This window comes from Amphibalanus amphitrite, unplaced genomic scaffold (assembly GCF_019059575.1).
Source record: "Amphibalanus amphitrite isolate SeventyFive unplaced genomic scaffold, NRLGWU_Aamphi_draft 000259F_arrow, whole genome shotgun sequence".
Lineage (NCBI taxonomy): Eukaryota > Metazoa > Arthropoda > Thecostraca > Balanomorpha > Balanidae > Amphibalanus > Amphibalanus amphitrite.
Genome location: NW_024881754.1, coordinates 604,867 through 619,621, shown reverse-complemented (window position 1 = coordinate 619,621; position 14,755 = coordinate 604,867). Strand labels below are relative to the sequence as shown.

Below are 14,755 nucleotides of genomic sequence, written 5' to 3'. Positions count from 1 at the left end.
CGGGGGCGGCAGAGATCTAACGGCGCGGCCCGCCCACCGCACGCACCGTACCGACGCAATCTGAGCGCTGCGTGCGTCGGTCGTGTGCGTGTGGGCGGCAGGGCCTGCGTCTGTGCCTCGTCTGGGGACCAGATCGTCGGTCTGCAGTGAACCTTGACGTGATAACTGGGTCAGCGGCCGGGCCAACTGGCGACGAGCGGAGACAATCGGACAAACTACCCAACAGAGCCGTCCGCGCGCCGGGGCGGCGACAGGAGGCGCACCAAACATACGGCGGACGGGCCGGAGAGAGTTTTGCCTCAATTCCACGGCTGCCCGCTGCGGACACATGTTGCCAGGACGCTCAAATGGAGAGATATACTGGCAGATTAGAGGAACATGGCCACGGAAAACACCCGGTAAACGGGGCAGCCAACACATGTTACCGAATGTCGCTCGGCTGAGTGGCTATTTTTGCAACGGATCGGTGCTTCTGATCGAGCCATCAGACACCGAAGAGCCATATTGTGGCGGTTTTCACCGTGGTCATGTGGATTTGGGACAACTGAACAGAAGGGCGACACGGTACGACGAGCACCTCGCTAGTGAGCATGGACGGACGGCACCGGTTAGTTCAGTTGACCGTTATAGCGAGTAGTGTTTGTCAACTTTCAAACAACCTGCGGTTAACGTTCTGGTTATTTGACAAAATAAAGTAATGCGAGACAATACGATACAGGAGTGTAATGCGAGTATATAAGAAACATGAGTGAACGCTAGTTCGATGAGGAACGTGACCCAATCACCGCGGGAGTCGATCAAATTACTGTCCCACATTTGGTCATGTGTTCCCAGGGACGTTTAACTGGATCTATGCAGACGTTTTCTTTGAGCAGGTACTCACATTGATTGAGTAGGCCAATATTCAGGTATTTCCGGCGTTCATCTGCTCTCCCATACCGGCACAGGGATCCAATGACCGTCACCGGCCGGAGGACAGGTCGCTCAGGCCCGAGGACAGGTCGCTCAGCCAACTCCGACCCGGGCTGAGGATAGAGGAACGGGAGGACACGGGCTCGTTAGTGGGAACTGATGAGGGCGTTACCACGAGCCTCGTGCATCTGGGGAGCATCTAAGGAACCGCGAAGGCTATGATCTACCAAGGTTATGGTACACTTATTAGAAGCAGCCTCTGAGGTGTTTCAATATATCAAAGTTCCAAGCGCGTTGCGTGCACGTTTGCAATTTGCATCGATGCTCTGGTGCGACAATGATGACTGTGCCATGGAAAGAGCATCGCAAAGGGGCAGTGTGACGGTAATCACAACACCAATTCATCCAATAGTGCCTTATGCGTCAACACCTCAGTTAGGTTTCATTCTGTACTACAGCAATACACAAAGACAAACTATTTACACCAGTACTACGTTTGAGACGGTTGTATGGCGAGATACCACCCCGCGCAAACGCTGTTTGGTTCATGTCCAAACTATTAACATCCAATCCCATCACATTGACCTAAAGCATACGTGCTTTGAGACTGCCTTCATGCATAACTCGAGCACAAAACATACCAGAGTGCAAAGAATACACAGAAAAACATGTGAATAGCACAGACCGCTGGCATAAAAACCGCCTAAGTTGCCAATCATGCATGCGTTCCAAGGTCGTGTTCTAGTTTTCCGTTCAGTTCCGATCTCGGCGCTGTAAACTGTCCCAGAACCGGTGCCGAGTGAGAATATTCCCGTCATCCCGACACAAGGTCTCCTGTTTTTCGCCCTAAGAACCCAGTAAGCACGACTGCAGCGCCGCCAAGCGTGAGCGACTGAAACCAGCCGAATCAGACGGACGGCAGCCCATGAAACAGCCAGGAGCGGGATGGAATGAGGAAAACATTGGCAAATGCAGCACCCGGTGAAAAAGAAACGGTCTCAGGTAACGGCAGCAACACCAAGGTGAGGGAAATACAGCACAGAAGCACACGAGCGGCAAGACGCCGGACAGGGAATGAACAGGTCTGCGTCGCTTTAAAGACGTGATATGAGATTATTCTTTTACCTCAAGTGAGTCCAATTCAGATAAAGACTAGCTGACATGAGTAAAACGAAATCTAAGCCTCAATATGCGCGTGAATAGGCGTTAAATGACAGCATTTCATCAGCAGTGGGCAAACAAAAATCACAAAGTAAAATTGAAATCGGAGTGCTGCAAACATCGATATGTATTTCTAGTAGAATAACAAGACGTACAAACACTAACTTCTTAAACAACCATTAATATTGATATATTAGTAACAGTGCACTCATATAAAATAACCAGCCAAAATACGATATTCAGTAAAAACTGTGCAAGCCGCATACAAAAACGACTTACACTCTACAGCCTAGGTGCTGGCAACAAGATCATCACAACCGGTATTGTGCTAAGTACATATTATGGAGAGCTGCTCAGGAAACAGACTTTAGAAGGTAAGCATGGAAAGAGAACGATACCTAACAGCGGCTGGACAGCAATACCGTGCCAAGAACGCCTAGCGGTGCAGGTGCTCAGGTATTGGCGCTCTTATTGGCAATGTTATCGACATACAGCGCTTTTACAAAAAAAAAAATAATAATAATAATGAATATCGCTAGATCCCATGGTGTTACACAAAGCGTCGAACAATACAAAACATGAACTAAGTACTGCATATATCAACAAGTTTTGTTCGACGTACGGTACAGCACACACAATAAGCAACCCTTCACCACCGAATGTTTCCCCGGGAATGTAACCGTTCACTCAATGGCCAAATTTGTCCTGATATCGAGATGACAAGGCACTAACAAACGTAGGGCGCACACAGGACGACAAAAGGGTCGACCTGGTGTGCTACCGGCCACAAAATACAGATCACTACACCGACGTCAACGTACAAATGGAAGACCAACAGGTTATGGAAGCAAAGCTGCCTCTGGTCCCACTCAGCTACAGTGGCGCCGCCTACAGATCCGGACCGTCATATAAAGTACGAGCAGCCCAATAATCGGCGCCCAAGAACCGTATCAACACCCCAGAAGTAAGCTGCCAGTGTTCTTTTTCAGTGATACGCTAAGTGCATTTAAAGCCCTTCGATACCAAATAAGGTAAGGCACCTTACATCTTGCTCTGCACATCGAGTGCACTCGTCCGTCAGTATGTGTGTATGTGTAAGCCCTGCGCCAGTATGTCCTTCAGTCTGTCTATTGTCCGTCAGAATGCCTGAAAGTCCGCTCGTCTGTCAGTATGACGTATGCCTGTAGGCTTCCCCCTCAGGATGTGGGTATATCTGTCCGTCTGTCTCTCCTGCCGTCATCACAGCTCCTTGCCGGCCAGCTGTCGCAGCTGGCGCAGCACCGTCTCCTGCAGCTTCTTCCTATCTCTCTCGGCCTTCTTCAGCACGGAGAACATGTTCCTCTTGTCGGCCTCTCGCAGTTTCTCCACAATCACCGCCGCGCGCGCCGGACTGACGCGACCGTACCGACCGTCCCCGGTACCGTACTCCTGGAAATAGGTGGTCCAGTCCCACTCGAGGACCAAGTCCAGCAGCTGGCGCAGGTCGGCGAAACACATCTGCAGCGCGCCCTCCTCGAACCCGGCCACAGGCTCCGAGGCAGCAAACTCTGCGGACGGGAGGGGAGGTGTCAGAGGCGAGTTGAGAGGAAGGCTGTATATTGATCATAGTCGCAGGGCAGAAGGAGACGTTTGAGCTGACAACTTACAAAAAGGATAGGGTATTTCCACATTTAACAATGTCATAAGAACGACAGAGAAAATCATCCAATCTGACGACAGCCAATTGGCTCACGTATGCCACACGCCGCAGGATAATTATAGGCATCACTTTCAATAATTCAAACCAGCCTATGTAGAACGAAATAATACTTAAACACAGGATTTACAGAAAAGGTACCATCATCCGACTATTCATGAAAATTTGCAGGCAATGTGATATTATAATTTCACACTTTTAGATTCTATTCATCAAGGAGTACTCACCTTAGGCCTGTCACAATAGCCAGCATGAAAAAGAGCAGCAGGATCAGGCACCAGGATGTCACATAGTCGACGAGAAAACTGGGTTCTTGGTGGCAGGTGAATCGGTGGGAAGTCGACTCAAAGAGTTACTGGTCAACCATGCTTTCAATATTTCGCTAACAGCTGGAGCCATGGCTTGGACCGGTGAAAAGTATGCCAAAAGACATTGTGACAGCAGCTGTACGACCAAACGAGAAACTGGATCCCTTACATGAATGAGGATGATACAGACGCCTGAGAAGCTTGTGATAAGGAGTAGGGACGTTCCAGTCTATGATTCTAACATCCAGGGCAAACACAGTAGGAATCAACGCTAATTGACCTCTCACATAGTAGTAATAATTTATCTGCCAGACAACATGTAAGCATCTATCTCACATGAAGGGTAAAAACACTATTACACAACATACTTCTCTCGCAATGTGGCAATTACGATCGCCCCAATCAGCCAGAAAAAGTTAGTCAAGTAACTGCCGGACGGGCGCATCTTCCAACCACCAACCCACCATCACCCCTCCCCCACTCCTACTCACGCTCGCACTGTATGACGTCCAGGTTGAGCTGCTGCAGCGCGCCCAGGGAGAGCTGCTTCACCTCCTCCCCCAGCAGTACGGCCAGCAGACCCCGCGCGATGTGCTGGCACGCGCTCATACACGCCGTCTGAGCCACCTTGGCCGGCAGGTTGGTGAACGCCGTGAACGTGCTGAAATCAGACGGAGAGCTTGTTGTAACGAGACGGAGAACGCGTTAAAGGAGCTGTTACAGAGCGGGAGAACGTATTATGGAAGGACACATTTATAAGACATTGCCAGAAAGTTGATGCCAAAAGCACAACACACTGTTGCAGGTAAGTAAACAGCACATTCTACAAGAACCAGAAAAGTAAACTGGCTGGTTATCTCAGCCTAATAACCCAGCTCATACCACCGATGCTCCAGTGTTCTGTCAGCTACCAAGCTATTCATATTCATTCCCACCCCACACACCGTCCAACGACCAGCAGATCTACAGTCTACAGTCGGCCTTTCTCCCCCCCCCCCCCTTCCACAGACTCACCTGTTGAGGAAGTAGATGAGGTCCACCAGATAGGGCGACGCCGTGCCGTCCGACTCCGCCAGCAGCCAATCGTAGGCCGCCAGACTCAGGAACTCGTCAATCTTCGTCTGCAGCTGCATGTAGATCTGCTGCTCGGTCTCCGCGCGCACGTCTTTGAACATGGAGCGGCCCTGGAGGCGCGAGTGGACGCCGCCCTCCTGCTTCGGGTTGTAGCTGTGGGTGAGGAACGGATGGAGGGGGAGGGTCAGTGCGTGAAGACTGGGGAAGGTGAAGCCTGAGACTGCACGCATGAAGTGGACTAAAAGAAATGAGAGGTAGCATTGAAACTATGAAAACATGCATCCCCTGGAATAGTTAACCACGCATTGCCGAAATGTTAGTAGCAGACTTTGGTAGGTACTAAACGTATAATTCGAAATGAGCTGGCGAAATGAAAAGAACTGGCATACTCGGCAATATTACTCGGTTCAAATTTGCGGACTGATACAAAAAGAAAGGGTTCAAGACGGGACGACAAGCACAAGGCCCGCGCTATTGGCGCTCACCCGGTCAGCTCGGTGATGACGTCTTCCAGGTAGACGCTGGCCTGCTCCAGGTATATCGTGTTGATGGTCACCTGGATGAGCTGCAGCAGGCTCAGGCCGGGCCGGCGCACCAGGGTAGTCAGACATCCAGCCAGTGTGCGCGTAAGCAACACATTAGTCGAGCGGCGCAGCATGTCGTCCCGCTCGCTCTGACTCAGGTTCAGACCGTCGGAGAAGCGCAGGCACGAGTGGATGAACTCCTTCACCTGCGAGTACACCTTCGGCACCATCAGCGAGAAGGGGAAGCGGCGCGGCAGCGGCGCCTTCTCCAGCGCCTCGCTCGAGTAGGGGAACACCTGCAGGATCTGCTCGTACTCGCGCGTCGTGTCCACCTGCACCTGGTGGTAGTTGTCCTTGTCGAAGATGTCGCGGAAGACGGCCACCCAGCGCTGCATCAGCACCTCGCTGTAGTGGTCGCGCACCTCCAGCAGCAGGTCGTGCAGCGGCTGCACCGAGAAGCCATAGTTGCGCAGTGCGTGGCTAAACACCATCACCAGCTGTTTGAAGGTGAGCAGCGTGTTGGCGTCCGTGAGGCAGGCAGCGTGAGACTGCAGCGCCGTCGTCAGCTTGGCCAGAGCACTCGCCCACAGCTGGTCCAGCTCTGTGCGCGTCACTAGATCCGTGGTCGTGTTCAGGATGTGGTCCTCCACCACGAAGAAGCCGGCCACGCCGTGCAGGTAGTCATGCAGCGCAGTCAGCGTGTCGTGCATACCCGCCGGCGGCTGCAGCGCCAGGCCCGCCTGCTTCTGTCGCTGCTTCACGTAGTAGGCGCGGAACGTGTCCTTGGCACCCAGCGCGGTGAAGATGTGCTGACAGCGGTAGACAGGCGAGAAGTTGACCAGCTCCTGGGCCACCCGCTCGTCCTCATCGCCCTCGGTCTGGTACAGTGTCTCCGGCGCCAGCGGCTCCTCGCCGAGGAAGGCCAGCGTGTGCCGCTTGTTGGCGGCGCGCTCTTCTGCCGCCGGGTCGGTGCCATACTGCTCGTCCGCGTGCCGGATGGCCACCTCGCCAATACGCGGAGACTCGCGGCGCACCACCTCCAGGAAATCCTTCAGGTCGGACATGGCTGCCGCCTGGATGTTAGCGCGAGCTTTCGGCACAGATGCAGCGATCACCTGCGCGAACTTGTGGCCCGACACTTTCGGCAGCATCGTGCTCTCCAGGGTCTCCAGCGTCTTCAGCGCTGGGTAGAAGCGCTTCTCCGCCATCTGTTTCTTCAGTCGGGCGTGCGTCTCCAGCACGGGCAGGCAGGCCTTGAGCGCCTCGATGCCCTCGTGGATGTTGGACTGGACGCGGCGCGCCTTGCAAAGCGCGTCTCCGTGCCTGAGCAGCTGCCGGGAGGCGTCCGTCAGCTCCTGGTTGACGCCGACCACCTCGCGCTTCAGCTTGCTAGCCTCGGTGCGCACCTGCAGCAGCTCACGGATCGAGTCGATGAAGCCCTGGTAGTGGAAGTTGCACATGCGCTCGATGTTCTTGTCGTGCTCGCGCGTACGCTCGTCGAGCTCCTGCATGAACTGTTCCTGCTCCTCCTTGGTGTAAATGGTGCGGAACGTCGAGCCCCAGTAGTCGTCCATCGCCTCAATCTCCTGAATGAAGATGTCATGACGAGCCTTCGTCACCTCTTTGTCTTCCTTGAACTCGATCGTGCCATCCTCGCCAGTCTTGGGCTCATCAGTCATAGAGAGATCATCAGCCATCTTGTTTGTGTCAAAGAGATTCACTGTAGCAACACTGAATCCACAATATGAGTAGAACAGCCAATAAAAATTCTTACAGTGGAATGTTGCTATTATCACAAGATCAGTTTTGAGATTTTATGTTTACTTCATCTTCACTTAGTCATGTGAATGAAGCTATTTTCCTGAAACAAAGTAGAAAATGATGAATGCCATGGGCATAGGCGCGGGAGCCGGGGGGGCAGTGGGGGCAGCTTGCCCCCCCAACTCTGGGGCCGTGGGGGCGGTGCCCCCACAGTTTTGAGACGGAATACCACACTTTTTTTGCAAATGTTTTATTTTTTGTTGAAAAAGCCGAGGGGTGAAAAATAAGTGGCCTAAAACCGGTGAGAAAACTAGATTTGGGGGTACCCTAGGTTGATCTCTATTATGGTGTGCCCCCCCAGTCGGAAAGTTCCCGCGCCCCTGGCCATGGGTGAATAATTGAGATGATGTGATCATTAGAATATGCACACCATGTTACCATGACCTTTAAATATTATCATCAATGCATTTATGCATGGCTTATGTTTATATGGACCATGTAATAGCAACTGAATGCCTGAAGCACCTTAAATTACATCCATTTGATTTGGATGCTATTAGCTCCTGCCTCCAATCAAACAGTCTGGTGGCTATTACAAATGAGCACAGCAGAAGGTGTTTACCATGAAAATTGTAAAAATGATCTAATCATATCTCCTGATGAACTGCAGTCAGGCATGAATCGTATCCGTATCTTTGCATTTCCCTTTATCAGCCCAACAGACTAAATCAGTCATCTAAGTTATATGGCAAGGTAAATAATTCACAATGATAAGCAATGTGTACAATGTTTGCACTACCATTCACTGAAAATAAACATCAAAATTTGCAAATCATTGCAACAGTCAGAGCTGCACTAGCTTGGGAGCCACACTGCACACCAACCCACACCAAACAGACTGGAAAATGCTGCAAAACTTTGCAAAGCCTCAAATTTGGGCTAACTAGCCTGCTAATTAGGGAAAACATCACTACTTCACAAAACAAAATCATCAATATTCACTTAAGGTAGTGCTTACTGCAATTAAAAGGGCCAATTATTTGGTCCTGTAGCTCAGTGAATAGAGTGTTGGACCTTGTGTGGTCAGAGCACATGTCTTGCCTCCTAGTTGCAAAACCCTGGGGTCTGAGGAGTGATGGGCACTCATTGTCATTGCCATGACTTCAGGCACGTAGCTAGGATTTGGCCAAGGGAGGGGCGGAGGAATCCCGGGGGCCTCCTTTCTACAGGGGGCCTCCTCCCTAAAGGGGCCTCCTTTCTACAGAGGGTCTCATGCCTACACAATTACATATACAACATAATGCATTTACTTTTGTTCAGCTTTCATATGGCAAGCGCACTGGTATGTTTCTTTATTCTTACCGCTGCAGGCTGCAGCGGTAAGAAACATACGCATATCACAAGTCTCCGAGTGGCATGATAACGGGCAAAAAAAAAAAAAAACTCGGGCGCCGGCGGCGGCCGGACCGCAGCAGGAGGGGGAGGATCTGCGAGGAATGGGAGGATACTGGATGACGGTCAGAGTAACACTTGGTGTATTATCATATATCGTTCAAGCGCTTAACCGTATTCCGGGCGGGCTCTGAAAGACTCTGAATCGGGCGGGGGCCTTTTGTGGCCCCCGTCAGAACTCGAAAAGCACGAATCGTAGCGACAAACGGCAAGGGCGTTTGATAGTTCGTTGAACGACTTACAACTTTTGTAAACAACTTTTTTTTGGGTCAGGTCAATATTGAGGTCGCCAGAGGTCATAACAAATAACATGGTTTATAACGACCTACATAGATAGGTCAACTTCAAAATCTAACCTAGGAAAGTCACGCTGGGTACCAATCGACGCGTCATGACCAGGCGAACGGTTTGGTACACTAACAACTATTTAGCCCCATCATGTCGTGATTTATTGGCTAAAAACTGTTGATGACCTCACCTCACCTCAGATGATCCTTCCCGGTGCTCCTGTCAGTAAATGCCACCTGGGTGCTTACAGATCAGATAATCTGACGTAATTCAGAAAGAATTGGGTGGTTTTGACTCGTTTTCTCGAAGCAGGACACAGTTCATTACCTATATTTTCCAATAGGCTTGTCACGATTCTTACCTTACTGACGTCTGCAAGATTGAAACTATACGGTTATCAATTCTTTCTGTGTGAATTATGCCACGTTTACTTGCTGTAAGTAACACATGGTTTCGTTAGTAAATTTTCCTAGGTCCAGGTGGTTTGCTTCATTTACGCCGTAGATGAAACAAACAATCGATGGATAGGTATAGGTATATTAAGTTCCCGGTCAAATAAATTATTATGAGTTGTGCGAAGCATGGCTATGGGAATATCACCACGGTCTATTAAATGGTTTGGGTAATTGCATCCATCGTAAAAATACCAACACAGCCACAGGTATATATTACAGAAATGGGCTGCTGTGTTCATGCATTAACCCGCGCCCTGCCGGGGGGTGTTAAACACCCCCTGCAGTTTTCCGTGAATATCTAAAAAACGGCGACGCGGCACACTTTATTCTACATCATTTCTACACATGTTGTGAAAATTTCAGACCCTGGTCACTTAAGGTCAGGTCACCAGGTCAGGTCAAATGACCTCACCACATAAAAAGTTTTAATGTCTGCCAAAGGTACACGGAGTGACCAAACGCTTTGAAACTTTCAGAGATGCAAATGCACAAGAGCGACAAAATGCAAAAAATGTATGTCTTGGAATTTTGATATCGATGACATAAGGTCAGGTCAATTTTGCGACCTTAAATTGAAAGTCGCCTTTTTAGACGGAAGTCATTATAAACACTCTAAAACACTGAATTACTAGTATCTTTGACACATTGAACATGAAAATGGCACCCGTGACCCTTTCTATAACCCTGAGGTCATCTCAGGTCACGAATGGTATCTGACTGTTTTTCGCGAATAACTTTTGATAGAGGTATGCTAGAGCGATGAATACACCTTAGTTGTGTTTGGCTCGACGATACAGATGGACTGATATGGATCTTAGCCCTTATCGGTCAGGTCATGACCTTGACCTGAGGCCAAATTTTCAAGTTGACCTTTCAAGGTCAATTCATAGTTCATTCCACACGTCTGGACGAGAGGAACACGATGCTGGTAAAGGGAAGTTCGTGCAAATTTTGAGACGAAAGTTATCGCCGAAAACTGGTTTCCGAAAATATCGGCCATTTTGGCAGTTTTTGCGGCCACTGTAGGTAAAACCGTTGACGGGAAAACCGCTGACGGCACGCGGCATGATTTCTCTGAGCGCATTTATACAAATAATTTGTCTACATAGAATAGGGCCTTCTGTTTACAGAGGACCTCCTCCCCTGTCCCTTCCTACAGTGGGCGGCGACGCGGTTGGGAGTCTATTCTGTACAGTTTCCTGAGTTCTCAGTTTTCACTATAGTGAGAACTGATAACTCTCTATAGAGAGTAGCAGGGACCAGAAGCCAGAAGGTAATTTGCTCACAGTGGGCCTCCACTCTATGTACTTAATATACGACGCTGTCTTTGACTACCGGGGGCCTCCTGCCCACAGAGGGCCTCTTATCTACAGAGGGCTTCCTCTCTACAGATTGGGCTTCCTCTCTACAAGCTGGCCCGATTGGAGTCGTCCGTCGCCTGGGGCCGGGTACTGTCTGCTTTTTTGGCTCGGCGGGTTTCGGGCGGGGTCGACGCTTTCTGATACTTTGGTTTGGTCATGTGTTCTTTGTTTAACTTAATTGGAGAGGCGCCTTTGATTTAAGCTTTTTGCTTTTGCGCCAATCCTCTATTGTTTTGTTCGTTGTTCTTGTTTACATATGGAGAAATACAATGAACTGAACTGAACTGAATTGCCTCTTATCTACAGAGGGCCTCCTCTCTGCTGAGGGTGTCTCTCTCTCTCTCTCTCTCTCTCTCTCTCTCTCTCTCTCTCTCTCTCTCTCTCTCTCTCTCTCTCTCTCTCTCTCTCTCTCTCTCCAGAGGGCCTCCTTTACAGAGGGTATCCTCTCTACAGAGGGCCTCCTCTCTAGTCTCTACAGGGACCTCCTCTCTACAGAGGGCTTCCTATCTATGTAGGGCCTCCTCTCTTCAGAGTCTCGTCTCTACACAGGACCTCCTCTATACAGAGGACCTCATCTCTGCAAAGGGCCTCCTCTCTTCAGAGGGCCTTCACTCTACAGAGGGCCTCCTTCCCACAGAGGACCTCCTTTCTACTGAGGGAATCCTCCTCTACAGAGGGCCTCCTCTCTTCAGACGATCTCCTCTCTACAGAGGGCCTCCTCTCTTCAAAGGGCCTTCTGATTTCAGACGGTTTCTTCTTTACAGAGGGCCTGCTCTCTACAGAGGGCCTCCTTTTTTACAGAGGGCCTCCTTTTTACAGAGGGCCTCTTTTTTACAGAGGGCCTCCTTTTTGCAGAGGGCCTCCTCTCTACAGGGGGTCTCCTCTCTAAGGGGGCCTCCTCTCTACAGAGGGCCTCCTACCCACAGAGGGCCTCCTATCTACTGAGGAGTCAGAGGGGCCCTAGCGGTCAGACACAGACACTAGTGGTTATTCACAGGAGATGAGAAGGGCCCTAGCTGTCACTTGTCAGGCTGGTCAGAGGGCCCTGATTGTTCTGACGTCATTTTTTAGATTCCCGCGTGAATTTCGTTCGCCTCCGACGTGATTTTGGCCAACGTGGGCCTTCGGCCCACGTTGGATTCAGGCCGAAAGGATTCAGGCCAACGTGGGCCGAAGGCCCACGTTGGCCTGAATCCTTTCGGGGGGCCTCCTGAAAACCCCAAGGGAGGGGCGGGCGCCCCCTCCGCCCCCCCTTGGCTACGTCCCTGCATGACTTATGACTCTCCTGATGGGTATGGTTGCTGTTGTTGGCAGGCCATAGTGATAGCCATCTGGGCACTGTTTCACAGCACTGCGCTACAGTGAGCTACGTGTAGTGGTGTATTGGACTTCCATGGAAACATCAACAGACTGATGCTCGCAATGCCAAATGTGGGACACGCCTAAGAGCTGGACTTTTTGATGACGTCTTCAGGTGACGTCATGTCGTGTGTGACGTTTCGTGAGCAGGTAAGGAAAAGTCACCACCGCTGGCGAACATTGGTGCGGTAAATGGCAAACACAAATGCTGCGCAGAAAAGACAAATGTGTAACTTCACAACATTCGTTCGGACGACAAATGTTGATAGATTCGGCCATCCGGGTTCGATTCCCGGGCAATGCACGTGGCATTGCCGCTACCTGACCGCTTGGAACAGCGTGAGAGTTCCGGTTAGCACCTTGGTCCACTGGATGTGGTGCTTAACCCAAACCAACCAACCAACCGACAAATGTTGATGTCAAGGCGAATCAAGAAGTTCTTCATGCGATTGTTAGTTATCTGTCGTGCTATTTTAGTATGATTGTTATTAGCAGTTGTTTTGTGAAATGTATTATCAAAATCAATGTTTATTGAACGCAGATTCAGTTTATTTTCAGATGTACCTAGGTACCCTTACACTTCACTCATCTCAAGCTGTTCAAACACCCTTGACAAAGTCGATTAAGATGAAATGTTGGGTATAATTTATACTGTGTTTTCTCTGCATTATTAACATATTCATCATATATACAATATAAGGGCCACATGCTTTTTACAGGGAGACATGTCAGACAGCCCAGTAGGATGAGGCTTCGTCAAGCGTCATTTTTAGCAACGCTTTTCTTGCTTAAAATCCAGTCTGCAAAACATGGCAGGGCTTACACTTTGGCTTACACTTGACTCCCAGCTGTTGTGTCTTTGCTATGCGATGTTAAACATATAAAACATCTTACTATTCATGTATGCGCCATGACTCATGTAATCTTTTCACAGCCAAGACGCTCCTAAGGTACTGGGAATGTGGGGAGTGCAGCAGCATCAGTGCAGCACCGATGGTCGGATGCGACGGCTGCGATAAATGGTACCACTTCCGTTGTGCGGGACTGACTAAGGAGCCAGGTAAGCGCAAATGTTTTCTGTCTCAGTATTTTTGTTGCAGCTATAGTGATCAATGAAATATTTTCCGCATTGTTCAGCCAAACATGTATTTCAAACAATCTGCTTCCCAACCGAGGGCGTCGCCACAGGGGGGGGGGGGACGGAGGGGATCTCGTCCCCTCCACTTTTTAAAATTTTAACATTTCGCCTATGGCGTTGCATGGAAAGAATCGACTTGAAATGGTCCTCGTCCCCTCCAAAATGGTCAATGTCCCCTCCAGTCGTCGCACCGTGGCGTCGCCCCTGTTCCCAACTACACAAATTTAGTCAAACAATGTGCCAATATGGAATTTTCAGGTTCAGTTGAATGAAATAGGAACAATGATAATTGTAGATTACGTATACCTGCAAGAGAGGAAAACAGAATACATTGTATTGCTTGTCCTTCACCGATACTGTTATTTTTCCATTTCTAGAAACACCGACATGGCGATGCAGGTGGCGCTGCCTGGTGAGGCCGCGGTCTCCGGAATCGCCTGCAGACGAAGTCACCTGGCGTCCATCTGCACATCACTTGCAGCAGTGAGGCCTGCTGACAGCGTCTGGCAGTGTCGGCAACGTGCCAGACAGCTATCTGGAGTCCTGCTCACCGCAGGTCGCCGACAGGAGGGGCGACGCATCGTCTCCGAGGTCGCCTCAGCAGCAGTGAGACCCCACTGGCCGTCTTCTTAGGCTTCAACTAGATTGCGAACAACCTATGCTGAGACAACGCCCATGACGTGTGATCCGGTACCGCTACCGCACTGCGTGCCTGTGCCCGCCGTGAGCCGCTAGTGCATGGGTTCGACCATCAGAATATGTGTTTATGTTGCTTTTACTATTGTTTATACGTTGAAGTGACGAATTGTTTATTTTTCGCAAGCCTCCGCTGTCCAGTTGCCTGCAGCTCCATTGCAACGCCAGCTGTACTGTTGTTTTAATGTTGTCTCTCCGCTCAGCTGTGCTGTTGCCTCTCCGCTCATAACAACCTATGCTGAGACAACGCCCATGACGTGTGATCCGGTGCCGCTACCGCTCTGCGCGCCTGTGCCCGCCGTGAGCCGCTAGTGCATGGGTTCGACCATGAGAATATGTGTTTATGTTGCTTTTACTATTGTTTATACGTTGAAGTGACAAATTGTTTATTTTTCGCAAGCTTCCGCTGTCCGGTTGCCTGCAGCTCCATGCAACGCCAGCTGTACTGTTGTTTTAATGTTGTCTCTCCGCTCAGCTGTGCTGTTGCCTCTCCGCTCATATATGACACCCTCTATATGAATGGCACTACTGATTGTCACACCCGGCCACTGTCCGTATTGTCCGTAGTGG

General features: G+C 50.2%; 1 protein-coding gene across 10 annotated transcripts in view; it reads right to left on the bottom strand.

Annotated features, from left to right (window-relative positions):
• The window catches only part of LOC122386696 (exocyst complex component 6B-like), a 118,371-nt gene that overhangs the window by 96,812 nt on the left and 6,804 nt on the right, over positions 1-14,755 (bottom strand). For 3 of the 10 annotated variants that reach the window (XM_043376146.1, XM_043376141.1, XM_043376148.1), the window contains exons 2-5: positions 5,637-7,536; positions 5,092-5,304; positions 4,569-4,738; positions 2,186-3,620 (exon numbers count right to left, since the gene is read on the bottom strand). In XM_043376146.1, the coding sequence (XP_043232081.1) occupies positions 3,313-3,620; positions 4,569-4,738; positions 5,092-5,304; positions 5,637-7,372 (2,427 nt within the window). In that variant the 5' untranslated portion in view covers positions 7,373-7,536 and the 3' untranslated portion in view covers positions 2,186-3,312. Of the gene's footprint in view, positions 1-883; positions 1,026-2,185; positions 3,621-4,568; positions 4,739-5,091; positions 5,305-5,636; positions 7,537-8,235; positions 8,337-8,454; positions 8,665-12,277; positions 12,322-12,362; positions 12,445-14,755 lie in introns of those variants that run through there. The other 7 variants (XM_043376144.1, XM_043376145.1, XM_043376143.1 and 4 more) reach the window with 7 other exon arrangements.